At 39.9% G+C, this 23,961-nt stretch overlaps 2 protein-coding genes across 11 annotated transcripts in view; one reads left to right on the top strand and one right to left on the bottom strand.

The window, feature by feature from the left end:
- STXBP4 (syntaxin binding protein 4) overlaps positions 1-17,605 on the bottom strand; it is a 217,841-nt gene extending 200,236 nt beyond the window's left edge. For all 10 annotated transcript variants that reach the window (XR_011492079.1, XM_070478469.1, XM_070478471.1 and 7 more), the window contains exon 1: positions 17,499-17,605. The gene's annotated coding sequence lies outside the window, so the exon portion shown is untranslated. The remainder of the gene's footprint in view (positions 1-17,498) is intronic.
- A 5-nt stretch (positions 17,606-17,610) lies between these two features.
- On the top strand, positions 17,611-23,748 carry COX11 (cytochrome c oxidase copper chaperone COX11). The gene is made up of 4 exons (XM_020908570.2): positions 17,611-18,007; positions 20,905-21,060; positions 22,784-22,909; positions 23,298-23,748. The coding sequence occupies exons 1-4, from the start codon at positions 17,657-17,659 to the stop codon at positions 23,511-23,513; spliced, it is 849 nt and encodes a 282-aa protein (XP_020764229.1). The 5' UTR covers positions 17,611-17,656; the 3' UTR covers positions 23,514-23,748.
- The last annotated feature ends 213 nt before the right edge of the window (positions 23,749-23,961 follow it).

Raw genomic sequence — 23,961 nt, 5'->3', positions numbered from 1 at the left:
CAATCCCTGGGTCAGGAAGATCCCCTGGAGAAGGAAATGGCAACCCACTCTGGTAATCTTTGCCATGGGCAGAGGAGCCTCACGGGCTACAGTCCATGGGGTCACAAAGATTTGGACATGACTCAGTACACACACACAAATAAATAAAATATACCTTTTTCTGCTATAATTTCAAAAGAAATGACTAGTCAAAGAGACTCATAATACCAACAGTCTGAAATTAACAGTCTCTTTAAAAAGAAATGTGGAATTCTTCTTGCCACTGATTCTGTTTAGAAATGCAGTGCATTGAAGAAAGACTGAACTAAAAGTTAAGACATACAAATTTAAGTTATATTTCTGCTGCCTAGGAGCATGTGACTTTGAGCAGCCACCCACCTACTCTGCCCCCCAGTTTCTTCATATATAGAATAACAGGATCATTTATACCTTTAAAGGTTACTTTTTGACCCTACAAATTAACCCACTCCAGTATTCTTTGCCTGGAAAATTCCACAGACAGAGGAGTCCAGTGACGCTACAGTTGATGAGGGCACAGAGAGTCAGACACAAGTGAGCACACGTAATTCATTGAACTAATGCTAAAAATGTAAACATTGCTTGTTATAAGTTAGACCTATAGATTCAGTATTATGTGTCATTACACACACACACACACACACACACACACACACACACACAAAGAAATAACAGCATTTAGAAATTGTGACAATTCTTTGTACAACTGACAGCAGAAATTCTTTGAGACAGCTTTAGCTATTTATATAATCCTAGGGTTGTTTAACTTATATGCAGGGCACATCATGTGAAATACTGGTCTGGATGAATCACAAGTTGGAATCAAGACTGCTGGCAGATGGTAAAGATCTCATTTAAAATTTATGGAGAATTCAAAAGCTTTAAAGACAAGCAGAAATTAAGAGAATTCAGCACTACCAGATCAGTCTTGCAACAAATACTAAAGGGACTTACACTAAAGGGATTTACACAAGAGAAAGGAAAGGCCTACAAAAACAAACCCAAAACAATCAAGAAAATACTAATAGGAACATACATATCAATAATTACCTCAAATGTAAATGGATTAAATGCACCAACCAAGAGATACAGATCGACTGAATGTATACAAAAACAAGACCCATATATATGCTGCTTACAGGAGACCCACTTCAGACCTAAAGACACACACAGATTGAAAGTAAAAGAATGGGAAAAGATATTCCATGTGAATGGAAACCAAAAGAAAGCTGAGTGTAAATCCTTATTTCAGACAAAATAGACTTTAAAGAATATTATAAGAGACAAAGAAGGACACTACATAATGATCAAGGGATCAATCCACGAAGAAGACATAACAATTGTAAATATTTATGCACCCATAGGAGTACCTCAATACCTAAGGCAAGCAGTAATAGGCATAAGAGGGGAAATCAACAGCAACATAATAATAGTAGGGGACTTTAACACTCCACTTATGCCAATGTACAGATCATCAAAACAGAAAATCAATTAGGAAATACAAACCTTAAATGAAATATTAGACCAAATAAACCTAAGTGATATCTTCAGGACTTTCCATCCAAATGCAGAAGAATACACTTTCTTCTCAAGTGCACATGGAACATTCTCCAGAATAGACCACGTCTTGGGCCACAAATCAAACCTCAGTAAATTTAAGAAAACTGAAATTTTATCAAGTATCTTCTCTGATCACAATGCGATGAGACTAGATATCAACTAAAAGGAAAAAAAACTACAAAAAAAACTAACTAAAGATTAAACAATACATTACTGAATAACTGAAGAAGATACTGAAGAAGTAAGAAAAGAAATCAAGAGATTCTTAGAAACAAATGACAATGAAAACACTATGACCCCAAACCTATGGGATTCAGCAAAAGCAGTTCTAAAAGGGAAGTTTATAGCAATACAATCATACCTCAAGAAACAAGAAAAGCATCAAATAGACAACCTAACTCGACATCTAAAGCAGCTGGAAAAAGAAGAACAAAAACACCCCAAAGTCAGCAGAAGGAAAGAAATCATAAAGATCAGAGCAGAAATATATGAAAAAGAAATGAAAAAACAATAGCAAAGATTAATAAAACTAAAAGCTGGTTCTTTGAGAAGATTAACAAAACTGACAAACCACTAGCCAGACTCATCAAGAAAAAAAGGGAGAAAAATCAAATCAACAAATTTAGAAATGAAAAAGGAGAGGTTACAACAGAAAACACAGAAATACAAGGGATCATAAGAGAACATTATGAGCAATTATATGCTAATAAAATGAACAACTTAGAGGAAATGAACAGATTCTTAGAAAAGGTCAAACTCCAAAGACTGAACTAGGAAGAAAAAGAAATTATGAACAACCCAATTACAAACACTGAAATCGAAACAGTGATCAAAACTCTCCCAGGACCAGATAGGTTCACAGGGGAATTCCATCAAACATTTAGAGAAGAGCTAATGCCCATTTGTCTGAAACCCTTCCAAAAAATTGCAGAGGAAGGAACACTTGCAAACTCATTCTAAGAAGCCACAATCACCCTGATACCATAACCAGGCCAAGACAACACCAAAAAAGGAAATTACAGGCCAATATCACTAATGAACATAGATGCAAAAATCCTCAACAAAATTCTAGCAAACAGAATTCAAGAATACATTAAAAAGCTCATCCACTGTCATCAAGTCAGGTTTATTCCAGGGATGCAAGGATTCTTCAATATATGCAAATCAATCAAAGTGATACACCATATCAACAAATTGAAAGATAAAAACCATATGATCATCTCCATAGATGCAGGAAAATCTTTGACAAAATTCAGCATCCATTTATGATAAAAACACCTCAAAAAATAGGCATAAAAAGAACCTACTTCAACAGAGTAAAGGCTACATATGAAAAGCCCACAGCAAAAATTATTCTCAATGGTGAAAAACTGAAAGCATTCCTCTAAAGATCAGGAATAAGACAAGAGTATCCACTCTCACCACTATTATTCAACATAGTTTTGGAAGTCCTAGTTAGGGCAATAAGAGAAGAAAAATAAGTAAAAGGAATCCAGATTGGAAAATAAGTAAAACTCTCACTGGTTGCAGATGACATGATACTATACATAGAAAACTCAAAAGACACTATCAGAAGATTACTAGAGCTAATCAATGATTTCAGCAAAGTCACAAGATACAAGGTCAATGCACAGAAATCACTTGCATTCCTATATACTAACAATGAAAAATCAGAAAGAGAAATTAAGGGATCAATCCCATTCAACATTTCAACAAAAGGAATAAAATATCTAGGAAGAAACCTACCTAAGGAGATAAAAGACCTGTATACAGAAAACTATAAGACACTGAAAAGAAATCAAAGATGACAAACAAATGGAGAGATATTCCATGTTCCTGGGTAGGAAGAATCAATATTGTGAAAAAGACTATACTATCAAATGCAATCTACAAATTTAACACAATCCCTATCAAATTACCAATGGCATTATTCACAGAACTAGAACAAAAAATTTCACAATTCACATGAAACACAAAAGACCCTGAATAGCCAAAGCATGCTTGAGAAAGAAGAATTAACCTGGAGGAACAAACCTTCCTGACTTCAGACTATACTAGAAAGCTACAGTCATCAAGACAGCATGGTACCAGCACAAAAACAGAAATATAGACAAATGGAACAAGATAGAGAACCCAGAGATAAACCCATGCAACTATGGGTACCTTATTTTTGACAAAGAAGGCAAGAATATACAATGGTGCAACGACAGGCTCTTCAATAAGTGGTGCTGGGAAAACAGGACACTTACATGCAAAAGAATGAAATTAGAATACAACCTAATGGCACACACAAAGATAAACTCAAAATGGATTAAGGACCTAATTGTAAGACCAGAAACTATTAAATGCTTAAAGGAAAACATAGGCAGAACACTTGATGACACAAATCAAAGAAAGATCTTCCATGACGCACCTCCTAGAGTAATGGAAATAAAAACAAAAATAAACAAGTGGGATCCAATTAAACTTAAAAGCTTTTACACAGCAAAGGAAACTACAAACAAGGTTAAAAGACAACCCTCAGAATGGGAGAAAATAATAGCAAAGGAAACAGCTGACAAAGAATTACTTTCCAAAACACACAAGCAGCTCATACAACTGAATACAAGAAAAGCAAACAACCCAATCAAAAAGTGGGAAAGGGACCTGAAAAGACATTTCTCCAAAGAAGACATAAGATGGCTAACAAGGAAAAGAAAAGATGCTCAACATCACTCATTACTAGAGAAATGCAAATCAAAAACTATAATGAGATACCACCTCACACCAGTCAGCATGTCATCATCAAAAAAACCTACAAACAATAAATGCTGGAGAACATACAGAGAAAAGGAACACTCTTGCACTGCTGGTGGGAATGTAAACTGATACAGAAACTATGCAAGATGGTACAGAGATTCCTTAAAAAGCTAGGAATAAAACCACCATATAACCCAGCAATCCCACTCCTAGACATATACCCTGAGGAAACCAAAATTGAAAAAGACACATATACACCCATGTTCATCTCAGTACTATTTACAATAGCTAGAACATGGAAGTAACCTAGATGACCATCGACAGATGAAAGGATAAGGAAGTAGTGGTACATATATACAATGGAAAAAACATAAAAATGATTTGTTCTAATGAGGTGGACGAACCTAGTACCTATTAAACAAAGTGAATAAGTCATAAAGAGAAATATAAATATCACATACTGACACATGTATATGGAATCTAAAGAGATGGCCAAAGATGGAGAAGCTCTACACAGTCAGCAAAAACAAGACCGGGAACTGATTGTCACTCAGATCATAAACTCCTTATTGCCAAATTCCAACTTATATTGAAGAAAGTGGGGAAAACCACTAGACCATTCAGGTATGACCTAAATCAAATCCCTTATGATTATACAGTGGAAGTTAGAAATAGATTTAAGGGCCCAGATCTGATAGACAGAGTGCCTGATGAACTATGGATGGAGGTTTGTGACATTGTACAGGTGACAGGGAGCAAGACCATTCCCAAGAAAAAGAAATGCAAAAAAGCAAAATGGCTGTCTGAGAGGGCCTTATAAATAGCTGTGAAAAGAAGAGAAGCAAAAACCAAAGGAGAAAAGGAAAGATATTCCCATCTGAATGCAGAGTTCCAAAGAATAGCAAGGAGAGATAAGAAAGCCTTCCTCAGTGATCAGTGCAAAGAAATAAAGGAAAACAACAGAATGGGAAAGACTAGAGATCTCTTCAAGATGATTAGAGATGCCAAGGGAACTTTTCATGCAAAGATGGGCACAATAAAGGACAGAAATGGTATGGACCTAACAGAAGCAGAAGATATTAAGAAGAGGTGGCAAGAATACACAGAAGAACTGTATAAAAAAGATCTTCATGACCCAGATAATCATGATGGTGTCATCACTCACTTAAAGCTAGACATCCTGGAATGTGAAGTCAAGTGGGCCTTAGAAAGCATCACAATGAACAAAGCTAGTGGATGTGATGGAATTCCAGTTGAGTTATTTCAAATCCTGAAAGATGATGCTGTGAAAGTGCTGCACTCAACATGCCAGCAAATTTGGAAAACTCAGCAGTGGCCTCAGGACTAGAAAAGGTCAGTTTTCATTCCAATCCAAAAGAAAAGCAAAGCCAAAGAATGCTCACACTACCGCACAATTGCACTCATCTCACACGGTAGCAAAATAATGCTCAAAATTCTCCAAGTCAGGTGTCAGCAATACGTGAATGGTAAACTTCCATATGTTCAAGCTGGTTTTAGAAAAGGCAGAGGAACCAGAGACCAAATTGCCAACATCCGCTGGATCATCAAAAAAGCAAGAGAGTTCAAGAAAAACATCTATTTCTGCTTTGCCTATCCCAAAGCCTTTGCCTGTGTGGATCACAATAAACTGTGGAAAATTCTGAAAGAGATGGGAATACCAGACCACCTGACCTGCCTCTTAAGAAATCTGTATGCAGGTCAGGAAGCAACAGTTAGAACTGGACACAGAACAACAGACTGGTTCCAAATCAGGAAAGGAGTTGGTCAAGGCTGTATATTGTCACCCTGCTTATTTAACTTATATGCAGAGTACATCATGAGAAACACTGGGCTGGATGAAGCACAAGCTGGAATCAAGATTGCTGGGAGAAATATCAATAACCTCAGATTGCTGATGACACCACTCTTATGGAAGAAAGTGAAGAACTAAAAGCCTCTTGATGAAAGTAAAAGAGGAGAGTGAAAAAGTTGGCTTAAAGCTTAACATTCAGAAAACTAAGATCATGGCATCTGGTCCCATCACTTCATGGCAAATAGATGGGGAAACAGTGGAAACAGTGACAGACTTTATTTGGGGGGGCTCCAAAATCACTGCAGATGGTGACTGCAGCCATGAAATTAAAAGATGCATACTCCTTGGACAGAAAGTTATGACCAACCTAGACAGCATATTAAAAAGCAGAGACATTACTTTGCCAACAAAGGTCCATCTAGTCAAGGATACGGTTTTTCCAGTAGTCATGTATGAATGTGAGAGTTGGACTATAAAGAAAGCTGAGCACCGAAGAATTGATGCTTTTGAACTGTGGTGCTGGAGAAGACTATTGAGAGTCCCTTGGACTGCAAGGAGATCCAACCAGTCCATCCTAAAGGAGGTCAGTCCTGGGTGTTCATTGGAAGAACTGATGTTGAAGCTGAAACTCCAATACTTTGGCCACCTGATGCGACAAGCTGACTCATTTGAAAAGACCCTGATGCTAGGAAAGATTGAGGGCAGGAGGAGAAGGGGACAACAGAGGATGAGATAGTTGTATGGCATCACTGACTCGATGGACATAAGTGTGAGTAAACTCTGGGAGTTGGTGATGGACAGGGAGGCCTGTCATGCTGCAGTCCATGGGGTCGCAAAGAGTCGGACACGACTCAGCGACTGAACTGAACTGAACTGAAAGAGATGGCAGTGATGAATTTACTTTCAGGGCAACAAAGGAGAAACAGACATAGAGAACAGACCTACAGACATGGGGGGAGGAGAAGAGGGAGAAGGGGAAATGTATGGAGAGAGTAACATAGAAATTTACAATACCATATGTAAAATGGACAGCCAATGGGAATTTGGTGTACGACTCAGGGAACTCAAACTGGGGCTCTGTGACAGGCTGAAGGTTGGGATGGGGAAGGAGATGGGAGGGAGGGAACATGGGTGTACCTTTGGCTGATTCTTATTGATGTATGACAGAAAACTACAAAATTCTGTAAAGAAATAATCCTTAAATTAAAAAATAAAAAAAAGGAATGTGTGATTCATGACAAAAGTATCATAATATAATAAAAAACAAACAATTGTAACTTAAAAGAAAAAAAAAAGATTGCCAGGAAAAATCAACAACCTCAGATATGCAGATAACACCACCCAAATGGCAAAAAGTGAAGAGAAACTAAAGAGCCTCTTGATGAAAGTGAAAGAGAAGAGTGAAGAAGATGACTTAAAACTCAACATTCAAGAAATGAAGAACATGGTATCCAGTCTCATCACTTCATGGCAAATAGATGGGGAAAAAAATGGAAATAGTAACAGACCTTACTTTCTTGGGCTCCAAAATCACTGTGGATGGTAACTGCAGCCATGAAATTAGCTTGCTCCTTGGAAGGAAAGCTATGAAAAACCTAGACAGCATGTTAAAAAACACAGACATCACTTTGCTGACAAAAGTTCATCTAGTCAAAGCTACGGTTTTTCCAGCTGTCATGTATGGATGTGAGAGTTGGACCAGGAAGAACTGATGCTTTTGTATTGTGGGGCTGGAGAAGATTCTTAAGAGTCCCTTGGACAGCATGGAGAACAAAGCAATCAATCCTCAAGGAAATCAACCCTGAATATTCATTGGAAGGACTGATGCTGAAGCTCCAATACTTTGGCCACCTGATGTGAAGAGCCAACTCGCTGGAAAAGACCCTGACTCAGGGAAAGATGGAGGGAAGGAGCAGAGAGGAGAGACAGAGAATGATATGGTTGGATAGCATCACCAACTCAATGGACATGAGTTTGAGCAAACTCCGTGAGACGGTGAAGGACAGGGAAGCCTGGCGTGCTGCAGTTCATGGGGTCACAAAGAGTTAGACATGACTTAGCCACTGAACAACAACAAGGTTCTTTAAGAACATTGGTAGAAGGCAGGAAGCACTCCCTTCCCTGGGGTAGACTAACTGATCTTTTTAAAATGGCAGAAAAGTTTCAGGAAATCAAGATTGTCATGATTGATTGGTCAAAGGGTTATTTCACTATCTCTTTTATTTTCTACCCAAAGGCAATATTCCCCTAGGTGGTGCCTTCTTTTTTTAAATTTTCAAGAATCTAAGCACCCATTTGAATGCAGAGTTCCAAAGATTAGTAAGGAGAGATAAGAACACATTTCTCAGTGATCAATGCAAAGATACAGAAAAAAACAATACAATGGGAAAGACTAGAGTTCTCTTCAAGAAAATTAGAAATACCAAGGGAATTTTTCATGCAAAGATGGGCACAATAAAGGACAGAAATGGTATGGACCTAACAGAAGCAGTAGATATTAAGAAGAGTTGGCAAGAATACACAGAACAACTATACAAAAGAACTTCACAAATCAGATAATCACAATGCTGTGATCACTCACCTAGAGCCAGTCATCCTGAAAAGTGAAGTCAAGTGGGCCTTAGGAAGCATCACTACGAACAAAGCTAATGGAGGTGATGGCATTCCAGTTGAGCTATTTCAAATCCTAAAAGATGATGCTGTGAAAGTGCTGCACTTAATATGCCAACAAATTTGGAAAACTCAGCAGTGGCCACAGGACTAGAAAAGGTCATTTTTCATTCCAATCCCTAAGAAAGGCAATGCCAAAGAACGTTCAAGCTATCACACAATTGCACTCATCTCACATGCTAGTAAGGTAATGCTCAAAATTCTCCAAGCCAGGCTTCAACAGCACATGAACCTTGAACTTCCAGATGTTCAAGCGGGATTCAGAAAAGGCAGAGGAACCAGAGATCAAATTGCCAACATCTGCTAGATCATGGAAAAAGCAATACAGTTCCAGAAAAACATCTACTTCTGCTTCACTGACTATGCCAAAGCCTTTGACAGTGTGGATCACAATAAACTGTGGAAAATTCTGAAAGAGATGGGAATACCAGACCACCTGACCTGCCTCCTGTGAAATCTGTATGCAGGTTAAGAAGCAACAGCTAGAACTGGACATGAAACAACAGACTGGTTCCAAATCGGGAAAGGAGTTCGTCAAGGCTGTATATTGTCACCCTGCTTATTTAACTTATATGCAGAGTACATCATGAGAAACACTGGGCTGGATGAAGCACCATCTGGAATAAAGATGGCTGGGAGAAATATCAATAACCTCAGATACGCAGGTGACACTGAGAAGGTAACAGGCAGGAAGGCCAGGGATCTCCAAATGGAGCAAATAGGCTGCAAGTGTCAGACATTTTTATCTCTCTTAAGAGGCAGGAGGAAACAAACTAGTGATATTTTTTTCCTTCTCTATACAAATTTAAAAGGAGGTTTCTCTTAAAATACTGTTTTGCCATAGTGACACCTGGTTTCACCTGAAGTTGCTGCTGCTGCTGCTGCTGCTAAGTCGCTTCAGTCGTGTCCGACTCTGTGCGACCCCATAGACGGCAGCCCACCAGGCTTCCCCGTCCCTGGGATTCTCCAGGCAGGAACAGTGGAGTGGGTTGCCATTTCCTTTTCCAATGCATCAAAGTGAAAAATGAAAGTGAAGTCGCTCAGTCATGTCTGACTCTTAGCAACCCCATGGACTGCAGCCTACCAGGCTCCTCCATCCATGGGATTTTCCAGGCAAGAGTACTGGAGTGGGGTGCCATTGCCTTCACCTGAAGTTAACTATTCTCAAACCTTGAGCTAACCAATGCATTTTTCTTATGGAAATGTTTGTCTTAAACTATGTTAATGTACTATGCATTTACCCCAGACTGTCTTCAAGTAGGTTAAGCCTAATGGCTCAGAACCTACTTCACAAACCAGTATGTTATACTCAGATATTGTTCCCCTAATCTATGTAAACAAACCTATTTGTATGGTAATCTGCCCGTCTACAAGATTCAAGTCAATCGTTTTATGGCCAGGGATGAATTGTCTGGTCTGGTGCTGAGATTATCCCAAAATACCCTTTATGGATGAGGGGCCTGGTGCCATTCTGAGTTTTAAGACATTCCTTTCTTCCATTAACAGACTGCTAGTGACTATATAACATCCAGCTGAAGACTAGCAGGGGGGTACTATTTCTGCTCTCTTCTGATGCCTATGTCAGAAGCTTTCTCTATCTTCTTTATACTTTAATAAAAGTTTATTACACAAAAGCTCTGAGCGATCAAGCCTCGTCTCTGGCCCCAGATTGAATTCTCCTCTGGAGGCCAAGAATCCCAGCATCTTTTCGTGAGTCAACAACCTTTCAACACCATCCAGATGGCAGAAAGCGAAGAAGAACTAAAGAGTCTCTTGATAAAAGTGAAAGAGGAGAGTGAAAAAGCTGGCTTAAAGCTCAACATTCAGAAAACTAAGATCATGGCATCTGGTCCCATCACTTCATGGCAAATAGATGGGGAAACAGTGGAAACAGTGACAGACTTTATTTGGGGGGGCTCCAAAATCACTGCAGATGGTGACTGCAGCCATGAAATTAAAAGATGCATACTCCTTGGATGGAAAGTTATGACCAACCTAGACAGCATATTAAAAAGCAGAGACATTACTTTGCCAACAAAGGTCCATCTAGTCAAGGATACGGTTTTTCCAGTAGTCATGTATGAATGTGAGAGTTAGACTATAAAGAAAGCTGAGCACCGAAGAATTGATGCTTTTGAACTGTGGTGCTGGAGAAGACTATTGAGAGTCCCTTGGACTGCAAGGAGATCCAACCAGTTCATCCTAAAAGGCATCAGTCCTGAATATTCATTGGAAGGACTGATGCTGAAGCTGAAACTCCAATATTTTTGCCATCTTATGCAAAAAGCTGAAGACCCTGATGCTGGGAAAGATTGAAGGCGGGAGGAGAAGGGGACAACAGAGGATGAGATGGTTGGATGGCATCACCGACTCAATGGACATGAGTGTGAGTAAACTCCAGGAGTTGGTGATGGATAGGGAGGCCTGGCGTGCTGCAGTTCATGGGATTTCAAGGAGTCTGAGATGACTAAGCAACAGAACTGAACTGAACTGAAGGTCATCAGCAATGCAACTCATTTGTCTTTGAGTTGGAAGGATAGCAACATGCAAGCCACAGGTCAACCCAGTGGGGAACAACAGATAATTGCTTCAAAAAAGCAGTCCTAGGCTTCTTGAAAGGAGATCATTAGACCAACAGCTCACTGCTCTCACAAGTTTCCTGAGATTGACTGCCCTGTGCTTGCTAAGCAATGTGATCGTATGGACCTCCTGTGCTTATGACAGTACGCCTAAGAAGCCAAGGCCTCTGCTTTTATGGCATATACATGTTTCATTGGGAGATAATAAAAATGCAAACATGAGCTAGTTTCAGATGCAGAAAGGTAACAGATCATATGTGACTAGACAGAGGAGAATTAATTTAAATTCCAGCTAAGATCCACATAATAGATGAGCCAGGAGAAAATTACAGACCCAGTATTCCAGGGGGAGAACAGGTATCAAGGTAGCAAAAAGTCTGGAGTGTTTACAGAACAAAGAGTGTGGCGGTACCATGGTGGATGGGGAGAGAAAAACGAAGTCAGAGAAGCAGGTAGGGTCTTAGAATCTTACGGGTCACTGTAAGGAATATGAATTTTTGCTTGATCTTATTTCATACAATCTGACTATTCTCAGAAGACCTGCATTTGCTTTTTGCTTTATCTCCTATCTTTAACTTCTGCTTACTGAACCCTAGCCTGAATTATGTCAAAATGTCAGTCAGGCCATCTGAGATATAATCAATCTGGGGGAAAGGGACAGTACAAAATGAAAATGTAAAACCCCTTGCTAAAAAAAAAAAATTATTAACAATTTCAAGATAGTGACAACAGAGCACTAAACTAAGTACGTGGTCCAACTAAGTGAGGGGCCTAGTTAAGAGCAAAGCCCTGTGTGGGTGACTGCACAGCTCACAGACCCATGAGGCTGGTACTGATCTTGAAAAACATTACTTGAAAAAAATAAATACCTTTTACTGATAAGTGACTTCTGTTTTCTTTTCACCTTAACTGTCAATCATAAAACTTATTTAAGACCTTTTAAATGGAGTAGCCGTTCAAACATGTTATTTAAAGGAAGCTGCCAGGAAATAAGAAACTAGAATATTAAGACTTACTGAGAGAACTTCATGCCACTATTGTGCACTAAATGGAAAACATAATAAACACAGTAAATATACTAAACACATAGTAAAGATATAAAAAATGTAATTATAAACTGAATTGTAAAAGCAATACATCTTTATAATCTTTGCATCTTCAGAAAGCCTAAAAAACAATAATCAGATAAGAAAACATTGTGACTATCAAACCATTTTTTTTCCATTTTTCCTTCTTTTCCTACCTTCAGCTATTTCACTCAACTGTCACCCCCCCAAATGGTCTGCATGAAAAATAACCCACTATTTTACCTACTATGTAAAATTGGACATAATCATAGGTAACTAGAAAGGGTTCACAAGATTCAATTAGTTACTACTAAAAAATGATATTACAAATTAAAGGGGCCAAGTCTGAAATGTCAGTCCAGTCCCTGATGTTTTAAGTTTGAAACAAACATTTCTACCTGCAGGAAAGGGCTGCACTAGCCTTGCCTGAGGTGTCCCCATTTCATTCATGGTAGAAGCCATTACTCAGTATTAGTTATCATAATGATTTATGCAATGTCACAAGCATATTCAGGCTCATTAAGAACTGCAGTCAACACTGTATTACTGCTATCCAGATTATTGTACCTTGGAAAAGAGTAATTTCATTTGCAACTAATTATAAATAAAAATCCAAAACAAAGACATTATTATTGACAAATTTATGCTGCTACCTGTTTGATACACTGAAGGGTTGCCTGGGAAAAAAGAATGGTCAAAGGGAATGCTTTGTTGGTTTCAGCGACATTAACATTTGCATGGGGTTTGAGTCTATGCTGTAAGGAATTTAAAATATGAAGTGTTTCAACCTAAAAGAGATGACAATCTAGTGTAAGAACTAAGGTAGTTAACAGATGAAAAAAAAAAAAAAACACCTGACAAACAAACATTCTCATAACACAAGAATAAATTTTCAGAATCAAAGCATCTTGAAATTTTTGTGCCAAAGTAGAAGAGTCACAAGATACCTTTTGATTCTTTTGTTCTTTGGTTTGTAATTTTGTGGCCTATGACCACAAGTTAATCAATTGCTCTTTTAAGGTGACCATCATCACTCACCTGGGCTAGTGCAACTGCCTCCTAACTGTTCTATTTTCTTCTTTTGCTCCCTTCCCCTTAGTCCACTCTCCATTCCAAAACCAGTATCTTTTTTAAAATGTGAATCAGATTTCACTTGTAAGCTTCATATTACTTTTAGAATAAAATACAAACCCTTGATACTCCAGTTAAAAATAAATTTAAAAAAATATAAACCTTGGACATGGCTTAAAAGGCTCTATTACCTGGCCCCGTAGACCTGCTCTGACCCATTTCTGACCAACTTTTCTTCCTGCTCACAATGCTAGGAACACACTGGCCTCCTTTTTGTTTTTCAGTGGTAAGTAGCTCTTTCCTGCCTTCCCGCCTTTGCATGACTTAGAACTGTCATTGGTAGGTTGCTCCTTATCATCACTCAGGACTAGACTCAAACAGACCTTTCTTTAGTGCCCCTCCTCCTGACTTTCAATGGCTGTACTGATTGTTATCTGAAATTCTTGTGTATCTGTTACTTGCCTTTCTCCTGAGTCCCTTCAGTAAAAGGACACATTCTATAACTGACCTTCTTTAACTTTCTCTGTGCTGTAGCCCCAGTAGGTAGAACAATGTCTGGCCAACAAAAGTACAATAAATAAAATGTTGAATGATTTGAAGTCATTTAACTTACCAGGATTTTAGTTTCTCATCCACAAAATGGGGATAATTATAACTACTCTGTAACACTGAAGAAGCTGAAGTTGAACGGTTCTATGAAGACCTACAAGACCTTTTAGAACTAACACCCAAAAAAGATGTCCTTTTCATTATAGGGGACTGGAATGCAAAAGTAGGAAGTCAAGAAACACCTGGAGTAACAGGCAAATTTGGCCTTGGAGTATGGAATGAAGCAGGGCAAAGGCTAATAGAATTTTGCCAAGAGAACGCACTGCTCATAGCAAACACCCTCTTCCAACAACACAGGAGAAGACTCTACACATGGGCATCACCAGATGGTCAACACTGAAATCAGATTGATTATATTCTTTGCAGCCAAAGATGGAGAAACTCTATACAGTCAGCAAAAACAAGACCAGGAGCTGACTGTGGCTCAGATCATGAACTCCTTACTGCCAAATTCAGACTTAAACTGAAGAAAGTAGGGATAACCACTAGACCATTCAGGTATGACCTAAATCAAATCCCTTATGATTATACAGTGGAAGTGAGAAATAGATTTAAGAGCCCAGATCTGATAGACAGAGTGCCTGATGAACTATGGATGGAGGTTCGTGACACTGTACAGGAGACAGGGATCAAGACCATCCCCATGGAAAAGAAATGCCAAAAGGCAAAATTGTTGTCTGAGGAGGCCTTACAAATAGCTGTGAAAAGAAGAGAAGCAAAAACCAAGGGAGAAAAGGAAAGATATTCCCATCTGAATGCAGTGTTCCAAAGAATAGCACGGAGAGATAAGAAAGCCTTCCTTATCAATGCAAAGAAACGGAGGAAAACAACAGAATGGGAAAGACCAGAGATCTCCTCAAGAAAATTAGAGATACCAAGGGAACATTTCAGGCAAAGATGGGTTCAATAAAGAACAGAAATGGTATGGACCTAACAGAAGCAGAAGATATTAAGAAGAGTTGGCAAGAATACACAGAACTGTACAAAAAAGATCATCACGACCCAGATAATCACAATGGTGTGATCACTCACCTAGAGCCAGACATCCTGGAATGTGAAGTCAAGTGGGCCTTAGAAAGCATCACGATGAACAAAGCTAGTGGATGTGATGGAATTCCAATTGAGTTATTTCAAATCCTGAAAGATGATGCTGTGAAAGTGCTGCACTCAACATACCAGCAAATTTGGAAAATTCAGCAGTGGCCTCAGGACTAGAAAACGTCAGTTTTCATTCCAATCCCTAAGAAAGGCAATGCCAAAGAATGCTCAAACTACTACACAACTGCAGTCATCTCACATGCTAGTAAAGTAATGCTCAAAATTCTCCAAGCCAGGCTTCAGCAATATGTGAACCGAGAACTTCCAGATGCTCAACCTGGTTTTAGAAAAGGCAGAGGAACCAGAGATCAAATTGCCAATATCTGCTGGATCATCGAAAAAGCAAGAGAGTTTCAGAAAAACATCTATTTCTGCTTTATTGACTACACCAAGGCCTTCGACTGTGTGGATCACAATAAACTGTGGAAAATTCTGAAAGAGATGGGAATACCAGACCACCTGACCTGCCTCTTGAGAAACCTGTATGCAGGTCAGGAAGCAACAGTTAGAACTGGACATGGAACAACAGACTGGCTCCAAATAGGAAAAGGAGCATGTCAAGGCTGTATATTGTCACCCTGCTTATTTAACTTCTATGCAGAGTACATCATGAGAAACGCTAGACTGGAAGAAGCACAAGCTGGAATCAAGATGGCCGGGAGAAATATCAATAACCTCAGATATGTAGATGACACCACCCTTATGGCAGAAAGTGAAGAGGAACTAAAAAGCCTCTTGATCAAAGTGAAAGAGGAGAGTGAAAAAGTTGGCTTAAAGCTTAACATTCAGAAAACTAAGATCATGGCATCTGGTCCCATCACCTCATGGTAAATAGAAGGGGAGACAGTGGAAACAGAGTCAGACTTTATGTTTTTGGGCTCCAAAATGACTGCAGATGGTGACTGCAGCCATGAAATTAAAAGACGCTTACTCCTTGGAAGGAAAGTGATAATCAACCTAGATAGCATATTAAAAAGCAGAGACATTACTTTGCCCACAAAGGTCCATCTAGTCAAGGGTATGGTTTTTCCAGTGGTCATGTATGGATGTGAGAGTCGGACTGTGAAGAAAGCTGAGCGCTGAAAAATTGATGCTTTTGAACTATGGTGTTGGAGAAGACTCTTGAGAGTTCCTTGGACTGCAAGGAGATCCAAGCAGTCCATCCTAAAGGAGATCAGTCCTGGGTGTTCATTGGAAGGACTGATGCTGAAGCTGAAACTCCAATGCTTTGGCCACCTCATGCGAAGAGTTGATTCGTTGGAAAAGACCCTGATGCTGGGAGGGATTGGGGGCAGGAGAAGGGGACGACAGAGGATGAGATGGCCAGATGACATCACCGACTCAATGGGCATGAGTTTGAGTAAACTCCGGGAGTTTATGATGGACAGGGAGGCCTTGTACTGCGATTCATGGGGTCGCAAAGAGTCGGACACGACTGAGTGACTGAACTGAACTGATAACTACTCTGGACATTAGCAATAAAGCCTAATGTTTACTAAATGTTTACACTGCAAAAATCACTTCACATGCCTATCTCCATATATACTGTTACGGTTTTTATTTTGCAAGTAAGGCCGCTAAGTTTTAAAGAGGTCAAATGACTGGCCTAACGACACAAGGCCATAGTGAGGACCCGGGTATGAACCTAGACCTGTGTAACCTCGGAATCTGATCTCTTATAGTTCCTTGCAAGATGCTTCGTTTCATTACGGCAAAATCGGCTATGCCGTCCGCCCATTGGGTCTGTAGGACAACTGAAAAAAGCTATTACATCCCCCGTGAGTTTATTTTTCAAGATAAGCAGTCCATTCCCTTCAACCCCTCCTTAAATGATCCTCACATCCCGGTCACCATCCTCTCAAAAACCAGTCTGAAGACGTCTCTCCCGCCCCAGAACTGGTTAATCTTTCACTGGGCAAGCGGTTACGGGACAGGAGACCAACAGAAGCCGATTCCCAGGGGCTGAGAAAACAAAGGTGCGCGTGGGTCCAAGCGGGCTGTGATGACACAGGAAGGCTTCCCGGGAGATAATGTGAACCCAAACCCAGGACACTGATAGCGGACCGGCCACCAAGGGCCCGCGCGGAACACGGCCGCGGGCGGACGCCACGGCGAGACAAAGCCTGCTGGGGGCTGGAAATTTCAGGGACACAACCCCATGTGATGATGGCGTGCACGCAGAGGAGCGCGAGGCATTTTCCTGAAAGTAAGTTAAACGAATACTGGAGGGAAGCGAAGTGGGAGGAACAGTTATTAACAAAAACGCGAACTTACCCGGCCACCCGGCCTCCGTAGCCCGACCAGAAAAGCGGCTACCTGAGGAGACCCGTAGCCTAGGCAGCGGCGGGCTCAACTCAGAGCTCGCGAGACCAAGGAGGCCTCGCGAGATCCGCCCCCCTGCCCCTCACAGGCGGGCGCGCTTTCTGGGCGTCATGGGAGGGCTCTGGCGTCCGGCTTGGAGACGCGTAGTTTTCTGCGGGTGGCCTTGGAGCCACGTTGGGCGCCCAACCCGGGCTGCCGAGAGGGCAGAGCCGTGTCTCAGGCCGGGGAGGAGCGGACCGGCGGGTACTGAGCAGGGCCTGCGGCGGCTCGGGGCATGGAGGCGCCCGAGCCCGGCGGAGCAGCCGCTTCGGCGGCCGAAGAGCACGAACCCCTATACGCGCTCGCAGGAGGAGGACTGGCGGCGGCGGAACAAGACGGTCCTCACCTACGTGGCCGCGGCGGCGGTGGGCATGCTGGGCGCGTCCTACGCCGCCGTGCCCCTGTACCGGCTCTACTGCCAGGTAGGGCTGGCGCGGCCCGCCGGGCGGCCCTTCTGGAGGGGCGGAGGGCCGGGGCGGCTCCGTAGAGCGCGGGGCCCGGTGGGAGGACTGTCCGAATATTACCTCCCAGAGGAAAACGGGCCTTGAAGTTCGAGAAAGCTAGTGACAGAGCTGCCGGCCCAGCTGGAGCTCTTGTGTTCTTGCCCATACCCCACTGCCGAGTGAAATTCCCTGATCTCAGAGCTACCACCCGAAAGGTCTGCAGCCTGCACTCCTATATTCAGCAATCTCCTGCTGCTCACACGTCTGCCTGCTTTTAAAATGTATTTATGTTCATTCCCTCTGAAACACATACAGGTTCTGTGCAAAGATTAACCGTGGAAACGGGAGTTTGCTTGCTACTTCTGCTTAAACTGGGAGGAGCTTTTTATCTGTGCAAACTACTGTGATTTAGGACTTTGTATAGATGATTTAGGACTTCGAAGCTTTTCTCCTTTTTAATATGAAACTGTAATGTCCCCGCCGGGCTCCCTTTTAGATCAGAAACTCTAGTGCAATGGTTTTCAAAGTGCAGACCCTCCCAGGAGCAGCAGCATCATTACCTGAGAGGGCAAGTTGAGTAGACTGTTGGCTCCAACTCCAGAACTGTATAATCAGGAACTCTGGGGAGCCAGCAACGTGTATTTTAGTAAGTCCCTAGTAGATCTTGATGCAGACTAATGTTTGAGAACCGCAGGCACAGGGCTACTTCACCTGTTACATATACATGTTCTGCCAAGTTCTTAAGCTGCTTTGGGCATTAGGTCACCTGTGGAGATTCTTAAACGTATCAGGGTTTCCCTACCTCAGAGATTCTGATTAGAAGACCTGGGTAGGGTCCAGGAATTTGTTTTAAAACCATGCCGTGAATGAGAGCTACACATTCACTAAATGAGTAATAGAGGGTTCCCAAACTTTGTTGTACATCGGAATCACCAATAATAATGAAACTGGAATCTAAAGGACTTTTTAGTCTCTTAATATCAGCATTTATATGGGAAGGGGCAGTGGCTTGATTGCTGGAGGATGAGTGTAGAATGTGAGTTAATGTTCATCACAAGCTAGCCTGGACCAAGCATGAATCCCAAAACTACCATTGATGAAATCATAAACAGAACTGAATCCAAAACATCTCGTGTAGATATCCCTAAACCACGGGGCATGGACAGGGGGAGGTGGGTGGTTGATTTTATTTTCCAGGGAATATTTAACAATATCTAAAGACATTTTAGTTGCCACAACCTGGGAGGTGAAGGGGGAGGGTGCTATCTAGTGGGTAGAGGTTAAGGGATGCTGCTAAATGTCCAGCACTGCAGAGAATAAACCCCTCCCCCCACACCAAAAAAAAAACAAAGAATTATCCTATCCAAACTGTCGTTAGTGCCAAGATTGAGAAACCCTGCCCCAAACTGAAATGAATGACAAATTTCATTCACATGGGTGAAAGTGCAGGGCAGGAAAGTAAACATCTATTGTGGTTTGCAATCCTAAACTTAAATCTCAGTTGGATGTTCAGTAGTGACATTTCCAAAAGAACATCTCCTTTAATTTTTGGAATCACAGAACTTTAGAGCCAAAAATAAAGGATTATGTAAACCACTTCATACACCAAGCTCATTTTATGAGTATAGAAAGTGTAGCCCAAAGAAAGTAAAACTTAGTTTTGGGAGCTACTTAGTGACAGAACTAGACTGGAGCACAGGACATTTTCTTTTCAGGGCCTTTTTCTATTCTTGTTTAATTTTGCAAATTACCACTTACTAATTTGAAGACTGTATTCAAAGACTGTCAGAAAGAAAACATTCAAGTGACTCAGGTTCTTCAGAAATAAGCTACATCTTAAAATGTAGCCTTCTTGAACACAAGAATAGGCTTGCTCTCTGATTAAACAAGGGTATAAAGGCTTGCCCTCTGATGTGTCTTATAGGGTTGTAATGTAGTTTCATAATGCGTGGCAGTTTAGTGAAGCTGGTTGACTTGTTTAACAAGCTAAGGTAGTAGTACTGTGTTTTGCTGGGAGTCTTCCATAGCCTCAAATTTGGTATTTTTTTCCCAGTATAGTAACAGATTAATTATCCGGAGACCAGAATTCTGGCAACCTCAAGCATCAGAAGAATGATGACCCTGGAAGTAAGGATTTTTTTTTAAGCATCTCTGATAAGGAAATAAGTAATGGCAATGAAGATAGGCAAGAAGTGTCAGATACAGATTATCCAGATGCCTTATGATTAGTCCATTGAGTGGCCAAAGAGATCAGGTTCTCTGATTAACTGATGATACCTACGTAAAAGCTGTACAGTACCAAAAAATACAGAAAACATTTACAGAAACATTTTACCAACATGGCAAAATACTTAACGATGCTTGAGGAAAGCAGACTATAGAAGTGAATCTACAAATTAATCTGTACACTAAAAGTTATGATACAGAAAAGGACCAGAAAAGAATGTGGAAAATGGAATTAAATAGTTTTATTGAAATGACAGCATTGTGGGTATATTTTATTTCTATTAATAATAGTTATGAAATACTAGCAATAGCAAAAACATCATAAACTAAGATGTTTAGTGAAAAGTTCAGCTAAAAATTCAGAGCTCTGTTATCAGTGGAGAATCCATTCTCTTTCACATGATTCATTTTTGATCATTTTGACAACCAGGTAATTAGAAAAATATGACTTTAACATAGATAGACCCTTGACACCCAAAAAGTGGTCAAATCATTAGCACATTCATAGGAAAATAGTCAGTGATAGTATGTATACCTTGCTGCTACTGGATTATTGTTTTTAGATTTCGTTTCATCCAGTAAATAGGTCATCAGCACCTAAAACTACTGTACTTTTGTTTAGCATATTATGCCTTGTTATCTTTTTCTAGACTACTGGACTTGGAGGATCAACAGTAGCAGGTCATGCATCAGACCAGATTGAAAACATGGTACCTGTTAAGGATCGCATCATTAAAATCACCTTTAATGCAGATGTGCATGCAAGTCTCCAGTGGAACTTTAGACCTCAGCAAACAGAAATATATGTAAGTGCTTAAAGCAATGCTTAAAAGATTGTTTTTTCCAATTTAAAGATTGATTCTTTCATCACTTACTGTTTCACAACTTAGGAAACACTCATCTAAACTTAATTTCAAAATACTGACAGACTCCATTACTGTAATTCTTTCATTCCCACAGACTACTTTTTGACAGTGCACTACCCCTAATGTAACAAAATATTCTTTTAAGTTACATGGCATCATAATAAAAGTCACTTTGGAGCAATGGGAAATGTCTTATTTTTATTAGAATCATATTAAGAGTTCACTAAAAAGTTCTCTGGTCACCAGTCTTAAGAGTAGGAACAGCTGTCCTGGTGTATCAGACATTAAAAAATATGTCTGCAATGCAGGAAACCCGGGCTTGATCCTTGGGTCGGGAAGATCCCCTGAAGAAGGGAATGGCTTCCCACTCTGGTATTCTTTCTTGCCTGGAGAATCCCATGAACAGAGGAGCCTGGCGGGCTACAGTCACTGGGATTTCAAAGAGTCAGACACAACTGAGTGACTGGCACTTAAACTTATTTACCCCAGGTAGAGATGATATAGCAAACTGTTGAAAAACATTGGTTACACTGGAAAGTAGTTTGCTGATTTACATCAAAATAGCCCTCTCTCTTAAAATAAATTTAAGGAGTTTTGAAGTAATCATGCTAAAAAGTTATATTCTAGCTCAGAAAGACTATGCACCTTAAAAGTTGCCTAACGTCTTACCTAGAGAATTTAACTGAAATTACCTCATGAACTGAAGAATAGCCGGAAAAGTTTAATTGTAACTCTTATTGGAAAACTATGAATGTTAGTGCTTTCCCAGGTTAGCAATCCTGACTGAATCTCTTCAGTGATTGAGGGTGTTAAAGACTGGTTCTGAGGATTAATTCCAGTCACATAGTAGTATACAAGGTATTAGTGGCTAACCTGGTACGTGTGACAGAGCATCCTTTGGACACTAGTCAGTGTCCAAATACTTTAAAGCTTGCGATTTATTTTATCCATTATTTTCTCTCAAAAGAAAAGTATTAGTGCTTTTTGGCTAAATAAAATTTCTATTTAGTCAGTTTTACTTTGGTTATACATATAATTTACTCTGGTTGTAAACCAAGTTTAAGGTTGGTAACGTTCTCTAAAAAGTGAAATGAAAGTCGCTCAGTCATGTCCAACTCTTTGCAGCCCCGTGGACTGCATGTAGCCAGCCACGCCACTCTGTCCATGGAATTCTCCAAGCAAGAATACTAGAGTGGGTAGTCATTTCTCTCTCCAGGGGATCTTTCCAACCCAGGGATCAAATCCAGGTCTCCTGCACTGCAGGCAAATTCTTTACCGTCTGGGTCACCAGAAAAGGGAAGCCTTTTTCTAAGAAGAATCTTTAATCAATTTATATAATATTCAGGGATAAGTGTTAAGAAGTTAGACTTGGCTGTTCTTGGACACATTTTAAATAACTTCATCTGCAGATTATCACTTGAAGACTTCAGACATACAAGAGAACAGTCCGTAATAAGTATGTGTAATAGAGCAATAGTTCTCCACTGACATGCAAGTAACATTTGAAGATCAAATATTCTTGGGTAGCATTCACAGTTTATTTTGCTGACTGTTAAAATTAGGTTAGGTATTATGGTCTGAAATGAAAATAATGACTAATTTACTATGGAATGCAGATTTGTAAGATTTAAAGTGTTGATAATTTGTATTTTCCTTAAAACAGGTAGTGCCAGGAGAGACAGCACTGGCATTTTATAAAGCTAAGAATCCTACTGACAAACCAGTAATTGGAATTTCTACATACAATGTTGTACCATTTGAAGCTGGACAGTACTTCAATAAAATACAGGTATAACTAAAGGCAAATGTTACAGAATGTGATAAAAGTACATGAGATTGTTTGGTACTAAATTTATTGCAGTGTTTTTTTAGAATATACAAATTTTTCAAAGTTCATTTATTTTAAACTTCAAACTGTTTTTTCATTGCTTATAATAATTATGCAGAGGTTGAGAGCCAAACTATACGGATATCCTTTTTTTTAAGATTAGAAGAATTTGTTGATTCTCGATCTTTAAAAGCAAAACTCAAGAGATGAAAGATGCGGTTATCCTATCATAGAATTTAAAGATTATAATTAACAGTATGCTTATTAAAGCCAATAAATGAAGCATAGTTTCTATTCTAGGTAGCAGAATAGAAATACTAATTAATGAATACTTTTCTATAACTTTTAGTGCTTCTGCTTTGAAGAACAAAGGCTTAATCCACAAGAGGAAGTAGATATGCCAGTATTTTTCTACATTGATCCTGAATTTGCTGAAGATCCAAGAATGGTGAATGTTGATCTCATCACTCTTTCTTACACTTTTTTTGAAGCAAAGGAGGGGCATAAGTTGCCACTCCCAGGCTATAGTTCAAATCACCAATTAAGTCCTCCTTCAAATTTGTGACTTTTAAAAAATCATGTACCTTGTCATCTCAGAGAAGTATTTAAAATAATATGAAGCCTTCTGTTTTAAATGTTACGTACTGATGGTTCTTTTCTTCCCAACTCATTTATCCCACTTAGAATGTACGACAGTTCAAAACCATGTATGTTGGCAGAAATTTGATGGTTCCGCTCCCCTTTTAGGTTATCAGCACTTCGTACATGTAGCAATAAACTTTTTATTATTATTTCTCAAATGGTTATTTTCATCACAAACACTCACTATTTTCAAAGCTCAAAACGAAAGAGTAACCACTGAGCCCTAACAGCTTACCCAAAGACTACACTTTGACTTCAAACCTGACTGTATTTTCCCTTTCAGATCTAGAGCTATTTTACATTCAGAGTGCTAAATAAGTACTTTGAAATTCTGGTACCATGAAATTTAAATAAAATGCATTAAGTATATC

The sequence above is a fragment of the Odocoileus virginianus genome, chromosome 17 (genome assembly GCF_023699985.2).
Source record: "Odocoileus virginianus isolate 20LAN1187 ecotype Illinois chromosome 17, Ovbor_1.2, whole genome shotgun sequence".
Taxonomy (NCBI): domain Eukaryota; kingdom Metazoa; phylum Chordata; class Mammalia; order Artiodactyla; family Cervidae; genus Odocoileus; species Odocoileus virginianus.
Note: the sequence above shows the minus strand (reverse complement) of the source record. Positions and strands in the feature narration are given on the sequence as shown.

Bases quoted from the DNA above. Each gene is read 5' to 3' on its own strand.
- COX11 (XM_020908570.2), top strand. From the start codon at position 17,657: ATGGGAGGGCTCTGGCGTCCGGCTTGGAGACGCGTAGTTTTCTGCGGG. The intron at 18,008-20,904 runs GTAGGGCTGGCG...ATCTTTTTCTAG, and splicing joins TGTACCGGCTCTACTGCCAG to ACTACTGGACTTGGAGGATC. The intron at 21,061-22,783 runs GTAAGTGCTTAA...TCCTTAAAACAG, and splicing joins CTCAGCAAACAGAAATATAT to GTAGTGCCAGGAGAGACAGC.